The 16547-nt window shown below is 54.0% G+C and overlaps 7 protein-coding genes across 8 annotated transcripts; 3 read left to right on the top strand and 4 right to left on the bottom strand.

The window, feature by feature from the left end:
* Window positions 1-142: 142 nt before the first annotated feature.
* On the bottom strand, window positions 143-1174 carry IUM83_00780 (uncharacterized protein; the record flags this gene model as incomplete). Its single annotated transcript, XM_067924580.1, has 1 exon — window positions 143-1174. One exon carries the CDS (start codon window positions 1172-1174, stop codon window positions 143-145), a length of 1032 nt encoding a protein of 343 aa, XP_067789323.1.
* A 189-nt stretch (window positions 1175-1363) lies between these two features.
* On the top strand, window positions 1364-2196 carry IUM83_00779 (Sugar fermentation stimulation protein; the record flags this gene model as incomplete). Its single annotated transcript, XM_067924579.1, has 2 exons — window positions 1364-2118; window positions 2187-2196. The coding sequence occupies 2 exons, from the start codon at window positions 1364-1366 to the stop codon at window positions 2194-2196; spliced, it is 765 nt and encodes a 254-aa protein (XP_067788459.1).
* Window positions 2197-3175: 979 nt separating this feature from the next.
* IUM83_00778 (cellulose binding elicitor lectin) lies at window positions 3176-4030 on the bottom strand (the record flags this gene model as incomplete). Its single annotated transcript, XM_067924578.1, has 1 exon — window positions 3176-4030. The coding sequence occupies one exon, from the start codon at window positions 4028-4030 to the stop codon at window positions 3176-3178; it is 855 nt and encodes a 284-aa protein (XP_067788743.1).
* A 562-nt stretch (window positions 4031-4592) lies between these two features.
* Window positions 4593-5444, bottom strand: IUM83_00777 (putative CBEL-like protein; the record flags this gene model as incomplete). Its single annotated transcript, XM_067924577.1, has 1 exon — window positions 4593-5444. The coding sequence occupies one exon, from the start codon at window positions 5442-5444 to the stop codon at window positions 4593-4595; it is 852 nt and encodes a 283-aa protein (XP_067788458.1).
* Window positions 5445-6332: 888 nt separating this feature from the next.
* On the bottom strand, window positions 6333-6815 carry IUM83_00776 (Cellulose binding elicitor lectin; the record flags this gene model as incomplete). The annotated part of the gene is made up of 1 exon (XM_067924576.1): window positions 6333-6815. The coding sequence occupies one exon, from the start codon at window positions 6813-6815 to the stop codon at window positions 6333-6335; it is 483 nt and encodes a 160-aa protein (XP_067788729.1).
* A 2552-nt stretch (window positions 6816-9367) lies between these two features.
* IUM83_00775 (cellulose binding elicitor lectin) lies at window positions 9368-10171 on the top strand (the record flags this gene model as incomplete). Its single annotated transcript, XM_067924575.1, has 1 exon — window positions 9368-10171. The coding sequence occupies one exon, from the start codon at window positions 9368-9370 to the stop codon at window positions 10169-10171; it is 804 nt and encodes a 267-aa protein (XP_067788457.1).
* Window positions 10172-13208: 3037 nt separating this feature from the next.
* Window positions 13209-16444, top strand: IUM83_00774 (TKL protein kinase; the record flags this gene model as incomplete). 2 transcript variants are annotated; one of them, XM_067924574.1, is made up of 2 exons in its annotated part: window positions 13209-14356; window positions 15910-16444. In XM_067924574.1, 2 exons carry the CDS (start codon window positions 13209-13211, stop codon window positions 16442-16444), a joined length of 1683 nt encoding a protein of 560 aa, XP_067788456.1. The 2 variants fall into 2 exon arrangements, with proteins under 2 accessions (XP_067788456.1, XP_067788455.1); XM_067924573.1 differs by lacking the exon at window positions 13209-14356 and having other exon boundaries at window positions 15887-16444.
* Between the last annotated feature and the right edge of the window lie 103 nt (window positions 16445-16547).

Below are 16547 nucleotides of genomic sequence, written 5' to 3'. Positions count from 1 at the left end.
CTGATTAACACCGCTGTTGCTGTTCTTTCACATGCATTTCAACGACACTAGGTTCGCCCTTTGGGCGAGTTATCTGGCTTCATAAAAGTTGCCGCTAGTGGCTGCGTCGCGCAGCTTAAACGACGTCGTTGCATGCATTCGCTCACAGCAGACTATCCTCTTCGCCCTCATTGTCATTGTCGAGGTCCTCCTCTCGGTCATACTGACTCATCCGGATCGACACACGGCGGATCTGCGCGGCGCGGTTCGCGCGCTCATAGCGTTCACGACAACGCCGGTCATTGCGCTTCTTCTGAACCATCACCCCCATCATCATGGCTATGAGCACGGCGACCAGAGCAAAGATGCCCAGCGCCTCCCCGTACGACGGTGGGTTGAACGTCAAATCCGCCGACGGAGTGGCCTTCACACTTGCCGACTCCGCGGCCAACGTCTGCGTCGCACTCTCTTCAGTCGACGCCACTTGAAGTCGCACATTGGCGCTCGCGAGCGTCGCGCTCACTTGTCCAGCGAAGAAAGTCTCCATCTTCTCATCCACAGCCTTGAGCAGCTGGAACGCCTCGGCGTCCGCAGTAAGACGCGGGGCGACCCCCGCCACTTCCAGGTCCACGGCGCAGTCCGCCAACCCGTCAGCTCCTGTCTGCTTGGTGACGTCCAACGCGCTGGTCTGCACCTGGCTCGGCAGCAGATTCTCGACGCCTTCTGCGCTCTGCAGTGCCGCCAGCAGCTCCGTGCACGCCCCTTGCTGCACCATCAGCACGCTCTCAGGCGCGGTACTGGAGTCCTCGCCCTGCAGCGACACGGACAGCAGCTTGTCGCCGTCCAGCGCCACCGCGGCGCGAGCGAGCGCGACGTTCTCCAGGCCCTTGGCGCTCAGCAGCTCCGTCAGCTGCTGGTGCACGGAGCGAGACACGTCGAAGGCGTCACGGAAGTCGGTGGCGACAGGCGACACCGCGCCCTTCACCGTCAGGTACAGCGCGCAGCCGTCGCCGCTGGCGGCCTTGGACAGCTGCATGTTGCCGCGGAAGGCCGCGCCCGCCGGCAAGAGGCGCGAGGCCAGCGCGTCGCTGGAGCTCGGGAGCCCCGTGACCGTGCGGCACGACGCGTCGGTGGTGTATACGAGGTCCACGGCCGCGTGCAGCGGTGCGACGTCGGTGCTGGCGCCTCGGATCATACTCAGTGTAGGTTATAAGCGAGGGGATCGAGAGGGGGCTTGAAGTGGAGTGACGAGAATCAGACTGGCGTGGAACGAGGACCCGCTCTGATTGGTCGAGTGCGGATCTTTACCTTCACTTCGGTGATTGGCTGAAAAGAGGGGAACTTCAACTACGATAAACAGCCTATCAGCGACGAGCAGAGGAGAATGGACACTATCGCGCTGGCCGACGCAGCGGCGCATGTCGGGCGCAGCGTGCGCTTCATCGCGGCCGTGCAGCAGGTAGCTACAGGCAAGAGAGTGTTGGTCGCGCGCCAGCGAGTGCGGCCGTGTCACGTTTTGCATGTGGGCGACGCCAGTCGCCAGTTCTTCAAGGTCACGTGCTGGGGGGAGACCCCGCCCACGCTGGTACAGTCGGCGGCGTCCTCGGCTGAATCGGACGGGGACTCGGACCTCATGCGCTTGTCCAGCGCAGATGCAGCGATCAGAGTGGGGGACATTGTGCTGTTCTCCTTCTGCCGCGTTAAGGCGTACCGGGGCAACGTGGAGGCGCAGTTCGTCCTGCGCACCGACGAGGCCGCGACGTCGTCGACGGCGCAGTTACTGTACCGGAAGGACCGATACTTTAGTGTGCAGGACGTCCCGCTGAAGGATTTATATCCGATGATTGAGTGGTACAAGCAGCATTGTCGCGAGTTTATTGGAGAGGAAAAAGGGTCGCTGTCCACGTCGACTGCCAAGAAGAGGAGGAATAGATCGACGATCAAGGACTTAAGGGAGAACATGGTCGCGTCGGTTGTCTGCAAGCTGCGGCCTCCGAAGGATGCTACGGACGGGGTTAGTGGAGGTGGAACGGGTTTTGCCTCGGAGATGGATGGCGTGCTGCTGTGTGAGCTCATCATGTATGATACTGCTAGAGACACGATGACACTGAACCTTTGGGACCAGCATGCCGAAAAACGGTTCATAACGCGATTGGTGGAGCACCGCAGCGCTATTGAAATCGATGGTATCGTGGTGAGTTTGCAAGCTCTATCTAACCGGCTGTTGGCAAACACAACACCGCACACGAGTTTTCGGCTGCTGGAAGTAGATGACCCAGAGTCGATCGCATTGGAAAATAATATTGCCGGTGTTGGAGCACCGCTACAAAATATCACTTTGAATGCTGGAGGACGAGCAACGTTTGCTACTTTGGAAGAATTACAAGCATCTGTGTTTGAGGGCCAAGCTACTTTGCAAAATGTCCGTGTCGAGCAGGTGCATTTGGGTCGACATATTGGTCACGAATCGAGTGTCTTCGCGACGTTTGCCCCGCGTTTAACGGAACGCTATTGTACTGGATGTGATCAGGCGCTACCTGAGCTCCCTTGCCAACGCAAAAGCATATTGCCGCGCTACATTACCTGCGCAAATAAATGCAAAGCGCGTCGTGGAAGTTCTATTGATGCCCCGTGCAACTGGAGATATCGCAGTTTTTCGATAATTATGCGGGATTCGCGAAACGAGCGATTGCAGGTTGATATGGATAACCAAGCAATCATGGAAATGTTGGGTAACATCGAGGCTCGGGATCTAATAGAGGTTTGTGAGACCAAGGGACCTCCGAGTTCTTCGTCAAGTGCTCAGTTCCACGCTCCATCTGCTGTGGCGTCGCTGCTGAATGCCCTCGTAGAAGACACGACTCAAACGTTCGAAGCACAAATAGTGTGCGTTACCGTGAGAGGCCACGAAAGTGCAAGCCAACCTAGTGACAGCTACCAGGATTCGAGTCACGGTGACGTTCGTATACCGCGACGAGCGTTTAATCTGGTGTCACTGCTTCCAAATGATGGTTTTTCAGTATGAGTGAATCGAATTTGTTACAAGCCTGGAATGCTAGTGCTTCTGAAGCACTTAGTACGGTCGTGATTAAAATCCGTTGAGCTACAAAAAATGGCTTCGAACGCTTGAACGAGCGCTTGGAGGGTGTCATCCAGAAGAAGCACAGGCGCGGCTGCGTCGGAGATCCACCTCAACTTAGTTGAGGATACCAGAGACAGCACCCACCTTGGTGGTGGCGGTGCCCACCGCGCTCTTCAGATAGCAGACGGGTTCACCGGGGTTGTTGTTGATGTACGTGTATGCCTTGCATCCAGTCTTGCTCGCGCAGGCATCACAACAGAGTGACGGGAGGCTCACGTAGACCGTCTCTAGGTCGTTGCCAGGGTAATCCGTGTCCGTCAGCTGCGAAGTGCATTGGGACGGCGGTTGAATGCATTGATAGTAGCTATCATTCCACGGCTGGCAGTAGTAGCCGCTCGGGCAGCAGGTGGTCCCGGTGCTGGAGCCGCAGGACCCGTAGGCTGCCGTGGCGCAGGTAGACGATGTGGAGGTTGGAGTCGGTGTCGGCGTGGAAGTAGCCGTCGACGTTGGGGTTGGAGTAGGCGTGGGTGTAGATGTCGGAGTTGGCGTCGGTGTCGTCGAGTTCGTGCTGGTTGTCACAATACCGGAGACCGCGCCTACAGAAGTCGTCTTGGTGCCAGTGCCGCTCTTGAGGTAGCATGCTGTTTGCCCGGGATTGCTGTTCACGAACGTGTAAGCCACGCACCCGGAAGTTTCGGTGCAGCGCGTGCAGCACTCTCCAGGCTGGAGGCCGTACACAGTTGCAAGGTCGTCGCCGTAGAAGTCAACATCTGGGTACTGCTCGGTGCACTCGGCGGGAACGTCAATGCACTGGTAGTAGGCGGAGTTCCACGGCTGGCAGTACTGGTTGGTCGGGCAGCAACTCACGCCGGCTGCGTCGGAACCACAGGTTCCGTAAGAGGCTGTGGCGCAGTCGCCTGCAACGACAGCCGCAACACTGGCGAAGGCGATGGTAATGCGAGCGAGCATTGCTTGGAGCAACTCGTGGATGGAGTGGGGGCTTGGTCTGTTGCGTTGGAGGCAAGTCAGGAAGTGAGAAGGTCGATTGCCTGGCATTTGGCCAGGCACTCATTCCTTGGCCTAAGTGTTGGGATCGCAACCACAGTGATGCCTCGGCCCACCCATGCGTCAAAATCCAGCGTAATGGCAATCGCACTGTCATCCGTGTCATCCATTGCTTTGAGGAGCGCGCAGCCGCATGGGTAGCGCAGTTTGCAACCGATAATGCAGGCGGGGTTGTCAGAATGCTTGATTCCTAGCCTTGCCAAATATTTCGAGTTCAACGTTTGCACAGGTACGAACTCCGTGGCGAAGGCTAGTGACTGATCAGCATCTCAGCACCGAGGTAGAAAGTTAGTTGGTCCCCCCATTAATACCGGGCCATTATTAATACTGGATCAAAAGTATGTACAGAGCGAATCACTTATTCCGCGCAGAACAAACTTGAGCCAACAGTGCCACGAGTATTTTTTTTTACGATAATCTCTGTGAAGAGCACTACAAGACCCATTCAAACGCACTTCCAGCCAACTTAGTTAAGCCGACCCGATACAGCACCGACCAACGGTTGGGGCACGTTGCTGCCGCTCTTCAGGTAGCACACGGGCTGTCCCGGGTTGCTGTTGATGTATGTGTACGCCGTGCAGCCCTCCGTGACCGCGCACTCGTCGCAGCACAGCGACGGCTGATTCACGAAAACTGTCTTGATGTCGTTGCCGTTGTAGTCAACGTCCGTTTCCTGGTGCGAGCACTTGGACGGAGGTGTGATGCACTGATAGTAGTCGGAGCTCCACGGCTGGCAATAGTAGCCGTCCGGACAGCACGTCACGCCTTGGCTGCTGCCGCACTGCTCGTTGACGCCAACTAAGCAGTTGTTTGCAGGCGAAGGGGGTGGCGTCGACTCCGTCTCGTTGGAGACTGGCGTGGCGGTCGTGGCAGCGGGTGCCGTCGTGTTGGCCACGGGTGATACTGTCGTATTGGTGCTCGTGGCTAAAATGCTGGACACGGCACCGGTCGATGCACGAGGTTCGCCAGTAGCGCTCTTTAGGTAACACGCCGGCGAACCTGGGTTGCTGTTCACGAAAGTGTAGGCAACGCACCCAGCCGCCTCGGCACACTGCGAGCAGCAGTCACTCGGCTGGATGCCGTACACCGTCTTGATGTCGTTCCCGCACAAGTCGATGTTGGTGAGCTGCTGCGGGCACTGGGTCGGCGGCTGCACGCACTGGTAGAAAGTGGAGTCCCAGGGCTGGCAGTAGTAGCCGTCCGGGCAGCAGGTGATACCGCTGTCAGAGCCGCACGGCGCGAAAGCAGCGGCCTCGCACGCAGCGGAGATCGTGGAGGCGGAGGCTGCGAAGAGGAACGTGGCGGTGGGGATCTTCATTCTTAGAAAGTGGTGGGCGGGGACAAGTGAGGAGCTTGTGAGGTGGGCGCTGCAAATGGCAGAGTGGCGATCTGCTCACCATCACCGTGCATTATTAGCGGCGGCATGTTTGAAGGTGCCCAGCGCAGTATTAATACGTGCAGTTCGCTGCAGCCTGCATTGGAGTGTGTCGCGTGGGGGATTCGGGACGGGTTTGGTTGGCGGGCGGGCGTTACTATAGCGGACTGGTCTGCCGGAGTGGCGAGTGTTTGAAGGACGTCGTGCGAGCCTGGATTCGTTCGCGTGAGTGTTGCCGGATTTGGTTGGACTTGCGGCAAAGTAGCCTTCAATCGTGCCTGCTGGAGGGTGTCACGTATTTATTTGGCGTCCGCTTTGCAGTCGTACGTACAGCAGGAGGCACTAGCGCAGACAATGGCTTCCTACAGGCGAAGACATGTCGGTATCTGGTGTCCGAATTAGGCGGAGGAGCTTGCGTGTGGCTGCAGCCTAGAAGGCGCGGTGTGGGTTCCGTTTGGGAGCACCGCTCCGGTTGCTCGGCCAAATTGATCTTATGGCATGCATTGTGTGGCTGCCACAGCCTTCCTTGAGCAAGGGCTGGTGTGGACCATGACACCAGTGATACGGTGCGGTCAACGTGACACCAGTGAACATCAAGGATTATCGCCTATCCAACACTGATCCTGATTGAGAATTTGAACAGTACATGTAGAGCTTGAGTTTTAGCTTTCACGCCTTCGTACCTCCGTGTACAGTATTGATGCCATACAAATTGTATTGTGAGCTTCACCCAAATTACCACTACGTACGGATTCTGATGGAGTAAATCGCTGATCTTTCTGGACGCTGGATCGGTGTAGACTTCCCAGCTCACACGAATTTGTCAACGGATTAGGAAAGCTCCGGGATCTCGAAGCGAGGCTCATTGCCTTGGAGACGGCGCTTTGGGGTGTGGTCTTGGTCGCTAGTGTAGCCGTCGACAACGGCCGAGATAGCTCCTGCAACCTTTCTCGGCTGGCCCATACCCGCCTTCAGGAAACACGCGGTCGAGCCCTGGTACTCGTTGAAGAAAGTGTACGCCAAACAACCACTAGTCGACAAACACGTCGCGCAGCAGTCACCCGGCTGCAAACCGTACACAGTCTTGATATCGCCACCGTAGAAGTCGTAGCCAGTGAATTGGCGAGCGCACTGCGAAGGCAGGGGCAAGCACTGGTAGTAGCTCGAGGTCCAGGGCATGCAGTAGTTCCCGTCCGTGCAGCACTCGGGCGAATTGACATCTCCGCACTTGCCGAAACTAGTGTTGGGGCACCCAGCATCGGACAGTACGGCGAACACAGCGATAGCAGTGGCGGCGACAGTCAAAGTGCGCATTGTGGCTTTAGACTGGTAGGAGAGTAGCGCGCTTGGGGGCTAAGAGGTAAATTCGAGAGTGTCCGCTCACGAGTACCAGAACGCGTTTGGCACCACATGCTATGCTGACCTAGCGACCTGGGAGAGCTGGGACGAGAGGACTCCTCTGCACAAGCAGAGCCATGTGGATATCACCTAGTCGTAAGTATTGGTTACTGCAGGTGCAACCGCTGCCGACTTTATACTACTAAGGGCACACCGACTTGAAAATCCGGCTAGCTCATTAATATAAAGAGGTTTTCCCGGCGCGTGCGAACGCCAAAAACTCGTCTAAGACGACCCGAAATCCAACAAATGGTTCTGCATATGACACAGGCAAAGTTCCATCGCTCCAACTGGCAGACCGAACTCTACGGGAGTGGAGGGAGAAAATGGTCGAGAATGCACCACTATGCTACAAATCTGACTCGTACTTCTTGCAAGTACTGTACAACTTGAGGTGCAACCTACTTGTTGTATGCACTTCGGTGCGTCGAGCAATCTTTTTAAAATTTAAACTCGTCACTACTTCCACAAGCTAGGCGTATTCATACAGTTAAATTACTTAAAAGTAATTTAAAAGTTAAACAAGCGCACTATTATAGCTGATAGCCCCTTCAGCTGCTGCCTGCCAAAGTTGCGGTGGTGGGTGCTCGCCCTGATGATACAATCTGATTCTGCAGCCAGGATGGTTTTAGGTCGAAGATTCGTTCCCTACACTTGCGATTTAGGTTCGGCTCTGGTTCGTGTTGTGTTTGGAACCTTACACTGTAGTGAACATTTCACTAGCTAAAGAAGAGGATCTCTTTACAAAATATAGTGAAACGTTTCGAAGATTTTAGATTTCGCATGCACATTGCTGTCCGAACATACCACATATTTTAAATATGAAAAAAGCTTGTTACTCGTTGCGTTGTCCTGGGCAAACTTCTCGACCACGTATTATTGGGTCTGCTTGTTCACCCGTGTTGTTCGCCATCTCCGCCAGGAATTGGCGTAGTTTCGGTGTATTGTCCTGATCGCTGGTGTAGCTATCAATAACCGCCGAGATGATGCCGGTGGTAGTACGTGGGCTGCCCATGCCCACCTTCAGCCGACGTCTCGGAGTAATTTTTCACGATAGTGTAGGCAAGACAGCCGTCGGTAGCTAAGCCTGGTTGGAGCCCGTAGACTATCTTGATGTCACCGCCTTATCATAGTTGGTAAACTGTCGCGCACACTGGTTCGGCAGCGGAAGACACTGGTAATGGTTTGCATTCCAAGACATGCAGTACAGGTTGTCCTGGCAGCAATACCGTTTGCCAATACGCCACTGCCGAGTCTCTGCAACTGTCGCCGTTCGCGTTACAACACATACAGTATCTACCGCAGCAGCGGACAGTACCATTGACAAAGCAGCGACAAAAGCGATCTTGGCCATTCTCCCTGGTGGGTGACGAGATGGACGATGCCTTCGCGAGCGAACGAGGTGCAAGATTGATAGCTCCACGCCAAATTCCTCGTCGTTACTAGTTTGTTAGCGTTGCTCCGTGGGCTCATCAATTCCACGGAGCGACTTTGCAGTCTCTGGAACCATTTGCACTAACGAGCGGATACCAAGCCACGAGAACTGCAGCACTACAGTAAAATCTAGATGTTAGCATGACTTTGCCTGGCTATCTCTGGCATCAACTTCCTTGCGATCTGACGATGTGACGCAACACGTCACAGTTTTTAGCAACATGCACCGTGCATGTGCATGATGCACGACTTGTGCTCGTATCACAAGCACTCGAAATCTCCACACCGAGCCTTTGACTTCGCGAACGGACAATCACTGCTGCTTGCGTCCTTCAGCAGTGCCCACATTGTGGTCTCCTTGACACCCGCGATGGCTGTCACCTTGAAGGCTGTCATCGCCAACACCGTCGATCTGATAACAGAGCGTCTGAGTGTGTTGGGCGTGTCAAAGTCACCGACGCCCCGTCTAAAAGCCCAGCGCAGCCGCACCGGTGTTGCGTTCCCCTTCCCAATTTTTCACTTACGACGACGCCAAGCGAGCATTGAAGCAACCGCGCAACTCAGACTCACCGAAGCTTAGCCCACCCTTGGCTTGGTCGCCAAGCGGCCATCGTGCACTTTGGCTATACACCTCCTCAGTTGCCATAGTGGATTTTGCTTGGGCCCCTAAGCTGCGGCTTTGTGAACACCGGTAAATTCATTCTCAACGGCGGAAAACTGGGTGCAGCTGTATTGAATTAATTCTACCAATTCAACAGTAAAAATTAGCTCTCTTTGCTCCAATCATTTTATTATGGATACAAACAGCAAAAATATTTTGCTGGTGACATGTTGAAGTTGGCCAACCCAGACAAACAAACAGCAAAACTACTTTGCTTGAAGTTGGTTGACCGAGGTAGAAATCATTGGCGAGCGTAGTGCTAGCATTGCGGACTTGTCGACTAGGACCTGCATCAGGTCTCTCACTTCTCCATTTGCGCTCAACGCAACAGATCAATATCCTCCTTCTATTCATCCAAGGGCTTTTCAAGACAATGCTCGCTCGCATTACCGTCGTCTTCGCTGGTCTTTTTGCCGTCTCGTCCGCTGCCTGCTCCACCGCCTCGTTCGGCAGCTGCGGCTCGGATGCCGCTGGTGTGAGCTGCTGCCCAGCCAACCAGTATTGCCAGCCGTGGAACACCAACTACTACCAGTGCCTCGACCTCCCCGCCAAGTGCACGCAGCAGTTCCCAAATACCGACTTCTACGGTGACGACATCCAGACCATCTACGGCATTCAGCCTGGCGACTGCTGCACGCGCTGCAGCGAGACATCGGGCTGCAAGGCCTACACGTTCGTCAACAGCAACCCGGGCCAACCGGCGTGCTACCTCAAGAGCGGAACGGGCACCAAGAAGACCTCTGTTGGAGCGGTCTCTGGCATTGTGACGACCACAACTCCAACGACGCCAACACCCACTCCGACATCAACGCCGGCGCCAACGCCGACGTCGTCCACCTGCACCACGGCAGCATACGGTCCCTGTGGCTCCAGTGCGGGAGCTACGTGCTGCCCAAGTGGGTACTACTGCCAGCCATGGAACGACAACTACTACCAGTGTATCCAGCCGCCGACCAAGTGCTCCAAGCAACTCACCGACAAGGACTTCTACGGAAACGATATTAAGACAGTCTACGTGAGCCTCCCGTCACTTTGCTGCGACGCTTGTGCCAGCACTTCGGGATGCAAGGCCTACACGTACATCAACAACAACCCCGGACAGCCTGTGTGCTACTTGAAGAGCGCCGCGGGAACTGCCACCACCAAGATAGGCGCTGTGTCCGGCACTCTCAACTAAGTTGAGACCACACCACCAACAAGACGTGCTACACTCGACGTCGATACATGTCGACTCGAGCCTTTCATAGCGTTACTGAATTCTTGCCAAAACCCAGCACGACTAAATACATGTCATTGTCTTGAATCTACACGGGTCCCAGTAGAAATGACGACTGCATATACATACGTAGAGTTCAGAAAGCTGTGAGAGCGTGATTCACCTGCACCCAAGGAAGGCGGTGGCACCCGCCACGAGATCAATTTGGCCGAGCAACCCGAGCGCTTGATCATGCGTTACTGCACCATCCAAACGGAATAGACAGCGCTTCCCGTCCAAACTCCGGCAGGCAACTGGAAGCGCTACATTCATGGGCGCCTTACGGTCAGACGTGGGTCGGGACGACTTCTGGGGGGGGGGGGCAAAATTGTATCGGTCAAGATCGTAACTTACCAGAAGTCAGTGGGGCGAGTCGAGCTGCCAGACTCATTCTTCATACCCCCCTCGTCGACGCAAAATCGACCCCCAAGACGTGGACGAGCGAGAATGAGCGATGGCCGCACGCCGTTGTTGTGGTGGAGCCAGCTTGTTGACCCCCTGCGTACAAGTAGCCGCCGCTGGTCTTCTTCCAGGAAGCCCTCGGTTCGGTCTCCCGACCTTGGGGATGATCTCGTATCCAAACTGCTGGAAAACGCACGTCGCGTGAAGAATGACAAGCCGATTGCAGGGTGGGCAAAGACACTGCTCGAACGTATTGGCGACTACGAGACCGAGCAAAGATTGCTGGTTAAACTAGCCGATACGGGGCGTGTCATGCAGCTGCTGGAAGGAGGAGTCGACACTTCCCTCCAGATCCTTAACATCAACAGTGCCGACACCAAGCACGAATGGCGTCAAGCGCTGAGAATGGAGCGCGAAAGGCGCATGGACTTTTATGAGACCTCGTGGATAAATTTGACGATGGAAATGGCGGGTATCGACGAGCAACTGGAAGTGCTGACACTGATGAAGCATGGCATAGAAAAGTACAGCTCCGCGTTCACATCTCGCGAACTTGATGTGATCTCCGATGCTTTTGACAAGTTAGTACGACAAGCTGGTGTGGTAATTGGCGAAATACCGCCTTGGTTCATGACTTCGTATCCTGACAATTCGGTGAAATCTTTCGTTTCTGAACGAGAGCTGAGGTCCGACAAGTCCGTGAAATCTCTAGAGGAAATATGCTTGAGGCAGGTAGCAGTGTGGACAACTCTGCACCATCCACATGTGAGAAGATTCTACGGAGCGCGTCATGTTGGCTCCTCGTTTGTTTTGCACGAAGAAGACTGTCCAGGACCACCAACATGGGCCTTTTTTCGAGATTGCGCGCTGGGTTTGCAGCATGCGCATCGACGTGGTTTTGCTTGTAGCAATTTGGCTGGAGCAACGTTCGGCTATATAAAAGCAGAAAAGCGTGGGGTATTGAGCGGCATGGGGATGGAACAGGTCAAAACCAAAGAAGACATGGAAACAAACACGAAATTAGGAAGCGCCCACTGCGCTGTCAATGCCTACAGCGAACCCAATCATCCACAGTTTCTTGCCGATGTTTCATCATTTGGACGCGTGGTTTTCGTAAGTCTGGCACACTGTCGTGGGCAATATAGCCTTGAATCTATCGATAGGGTTCTTCCATCTGGTAAGCCCACCTTCTTAACTGTGGACGAGTGGAATTTGATACAGGCGTTATGGAAGGGAGCCCTGAACAGTGGAATGGATGATATTGTGCTGAGGATGAAAGAGCTCGATGAGGAACAACATGAGCTGAATAAGCAAGGCGCAGAATTGTATGAGTGCAAACCAAAGTGCGCGCAGGCGGAAGCAACTCTCAAACCCCTTGAACAGTTGGTCGACATCGATACTTTCTTTGTCGGAATTGCGAACATTCGATCCCAGAATTATTGGCAGAAACTGACAAGTTATGCAACCCAGATCCTAATGAATACCCAATGCTCGACGTGGCAGATTTGAGTAAACAATTTCGCCCAATACACAATCGAGTGACAGATTTGTACAAACAGTTTGCAGCGTGTTCTAGACCTTTGCCCTTGGAACTGATGGATACGTATGGCCTGCTTCTTTCAAATTTGCGAAATGTCTTGGAAAGTGTCACTGAGATTTTCGACTCTGCACCGTCAATGGACAACTGGTCAACAACTTCTAGCTGGATCAGCGACTTCCAGCAAGAGATTGATAGCTTGATCTCGAAAAGCTCAGGCATATTGAAGTCTACAGAACTGCATCGCTGGAGAACCCCGCTGATTGAACCTTTATCAATAGCTTATGAAGACCGCTTAGCGTTCATCATTCCAGTAGAAGAGGTTCGGCGACAAAATGCGATTGGCAGGGGATCTTTTGGCTCCGTGTACAGGGCAAGGTGGTTTGGTACAAGCGTTGTTGTGAAGCAAGCACTGACCGACCATACAAAAGAAGCAACGGGAAGCAAGTTCATTCGCGAAGCAAAATTGTGGTTCATGCTAAATCACAAGCATTTGATTCACTTGAATGGTGTAAACTACGTGAGACGACAATATTTCGTATGCGAACAAGCGGCTGGAGGTACTCTACCTGATTTTTAAAGAAAAAAAATGGTGGTTCCAGATTGTGGGAGTGCTTACTACAAACTGCTTTGGGGTTGGAATACCTGCACGGCCAGGGAATTGCCCACGCAGATCTAAAAGGAAACAATATTCTTGTCTGTCTACCGGCGGACACCAGCACTGCAATTACCAAGATTGCTGATTTTGGATTAAGTGTTTTCTTGAACAATACCGAAGCCACGCAACATGGTGCATTGGGTGCGTTTCCCTGGAAAGCCCCTGAGTGCCTTTTGGGTGATCGACCGACCCGAGAATCAGACATTTTTTCATTTGGCATGTGCATTTATGAAGCGGCCTCTCTACGGCCTCCCTGGGGGGATCTTCCGGCGAAAATGGTGAAATACAACGTTGCTGAGAAAAAGTTTCTACCACCACGTCCAAAGGAACTAAGTGACAATGCGTGGCGTTTAATAAAGCGAATGTGTCGCTTCGACCCCCGACATCGGATTAACATCAGCACTGTGGTAAACATACTGAAGAACTGGCCCCCGGATCATGATACCGGTGCTAACGCCCAAGGAGGTGAAGAAACAAGAAGGGATCGCGACCCGGATCAAATTCCTCAACGTGATCGGAGGATTTCGTCACGCGAAAATCGCTGGCACCGCGATAACCGCCCGCAGAAACTCATCAAGACGCGCGACCGACTCGGGGACTACTTAATTGCTCTTCGCAACGACTTCGTGTTCAACCACCCCACGTGTCGTCGGGGCTTGAACCTCAAAGGTAAGTTAAGTGCCTACGAGGCTGAGGCGCGCGAGTTGCTCAAGTTGGCGGAGACCGGACGCGTTGTGAACATCCTGCTGCGTTTCGGGCGCGTAGTGGAGTCGTACATGGAGGTTATGGGGATCGAGAAGACGCAAGAGGTCACGCAGTGGCGCGAGCAGCTTAACTCCGAGCGCCAGGAGCGCGTGCTCCTGTTCCAGCAGATTCTTGGTGACGAGCTGCGCCTACTGGAGGCCATGGGCGACGAGACGCAGCAGATGGAGCTGTTGACGTTGCTGAAGCATGACGTGACGACGTACTGGGACATCCTCACACCCGAGGAGCTGGACGTCATGTCGGACGTGTACAATGAGGTGACGCGCCACTCGGGGATTGTGTTGGTGGGGGATCCACCCAGTTGGTTCTTGTCCCCGAACGACCTGCTGTGTGAGAATGGGATCTACTACTTGGATGCAGTTCGAGTGAGCAAGTGCTTGACTGGAGAGGTCTTGCCGACGGAGTCGGGAGATCCTAGGAGCTGGGAGGAGGAGGAAGAAGCGTGTCTGCGCCAGGCAACAGTGTGGGCGGATCTCAATCACCCCCACGTAGTCAAAATGCTCGGCGCGTGTCATATCGGCAATGAACCGTTCGTCGTGCATGAGCCGGCGGAGCCTTTGGTTTCAAACCGCGCAAATGCACAGTCGTGGGAGCCATTGCTCGGTTGGGCCCTTGGACTTCAGTACCTGCATGAACGCGAGCTTGGATACAAGAACTTTGATGATAGTAGACTATTGGCTCGTCACCACGTCACATCGAAGGGTATGCTCACCGGACTGGGGCTGGTTCCTCTAAAAAGGCAGTCGTCGGCTTCGTTAAAACGTGGCGTCTCGAATAGCTCGGCGGCTTTGGCAGCTGCAGACGGAAACGATGACAGTAACCAGCACAAGCTGCATGCACTGACGTGGAGTGTGGCAAGCGACATCTTTGCGTTTGGGTTGGCCATTTACAATACTCGACAATGGGTATCCATGTATAGTGACGAAAAGGTGCTTGTGTTGCCACTGGAAATCCCTCTGTTTTTGAACGAACCCGAATGGGACTTAATTCAATGGATGTGTGCGAGGACACCTAAAAGGAGACCCAGTATGTGGTACGTTGTGCATCAGCTGCAAACGTTTGTTAGAGCTTCAGTTTCTTCTTCCGAAATGAAGTTCCTGTGGACGTGAGCTCCGGTGTCGACGAGTCAAGAAGTGGTGAACATGACGTTTACGTCCTTCCGAAAGATATTGACGACTTCATCCTGCCAAGGATGAACGTGAGCGTTGCGAAGGCAATGCCCCACCTGGAGCGAAAGTTCAAGGAAGTACCAGAGACCAACGAAATGATGCTCCAACACGTGATTGATCGTCTAAAAGATCTACGCGCACAGTTACAATTGCGTGAAAATATCAAGGAGGCCACGACCGTAATGGAAGGATTCGTGGGCATTCTGGATATGCTCTACGACCATCTGACAAGCAGCAGCATAGTTGCCAGCGTATTCGTGGATAGTCGGAATGTGTTGTACGACCTACTGACACTGGATGATCTCGGAAAAGAGCAATCCAGCACCAGCATGGTTGCCAGCTTCTGCGCTTCACGCGCAGCAGCCCAGAATGTCGCAATCTTCCATCATGAAATCGATCGTCTTCTGACTCTAGCTGAACTACGTGCTACCTCTGCGTCAGCTCCTACTCACGTAACTCTTGCGGACATTCACGAAGGCGCGTCCGAATCCATTGATATTGCCGCTGACTTTCAGGACGACACTCAAGACATCCATGATTGGCATCTCAGATGGAACAAGGCTCGACGGGAGCAGCTCCGTGCTTTTAAAACATGTCTTCAAAACGCGGAAGAGTTAAAGCGGGAGCTGAGTGACCCCAAGACTAGACTAGAAGCGCAGATGCTTCTTCAGTTCGAGCTACACAAACGCCGAAGCTCCTACCCCAACTCTGTTCTGGTGGCAATGGCGCAGGCGATTGCAGTGTTGGATGCAGTAGGAGGCGGTGGCGAGGTGGTTCCTCGCTGGTTCATCCCTCCCTACGAGGTAGTACTGGGGAGGCGCATCGCTCAGGGCGGTTTTGCAGATGTGTACTATGGCAAATGGTTCAATACAGATGTTGTCGTGAAGATCCTGGAGACGCACGCTCCAACGAGCCCTCCACCAACGGGAGGTTTGCCGCCCACAAGCAACGATGATGACGGAGACGCGATGGAGTTGTTTAGGCGTGAGGCGGATCATTGGTTTATGCTAAAGCACCAGAACGTGGTTCATCTCTACGGAGCTTGCCACGTCGGGACACCCTTCTTCGTCTGCGAACCCGCCGAGTCGACCTCCTTGAGCTCTCGTATGAAGGAGCTGGCATGTGCTAGACCAGACTACAACTACGAAGAGAAAGGTGGCGATCCCGCTGATGTCATGCAATGCCTGACCCAGGCGGGAATCGCACTGAAGTATTTGCACGAACGCGGACTTGTCCACTGCAATCTGAAGGGACGCAAGTTCATGGTCGGCACGGACGGCAAGACCATCAAACTCGGCGGCTTTGGCATGAGCGTCCTGAAGCGTTCTGGTATGGGCCGACTCCCCCCCATCCACGCCAACGCGGGCGCAGTGGATTGGAAGGCTCCTGAATTCCTCGAGGGCGCAGAACCCACGGAGTTGTCAGACGTCTACGGGTTTGGAATGTGCATTCTTGAGCTGATCAGCGGAAGACGCCCGTGGGGCAATTTGCCGGATCCGGTGGTGAAGTTTCACCTTACCAAGCGGAAAGCTCTGCCGTCTCGTCCCAAGACGATTACCGATCTCCAGTGGAGTATAATCCAGCACATGTGCTGCTACGATCCCAACGAGCGCATCAGCCTCGACGCCGTTGTAGACATGCTGCACACTTTCCGATTTGAGTAGGAGATAGTGCGTGTAGGGTAAGTACTCTAGTAGGGTAAGTACTTTAGTAGGGTAAGTACATATATGTAAACCTTATTCTTCGTTTTAAGTACTTGGTATGACG

This window comes from Phytophthora cinnamomi, assembly GCF_018691715.1.
Source record: "Phytophthora cinnamomi strain GKB4 chromosome Unknown Contig53, whole genome shotgun sequence".
Taxonomy (NCBI): domain Eukaryota; phylum Oomycota; class Peronosporomycetes; order Peronosporales; family Peronosporaceae; genus Phytophthora; species Phytophthora cinnamomi.
This window is presented reverse-complemented; position numbering and strand designations above follow the sequence as displayed.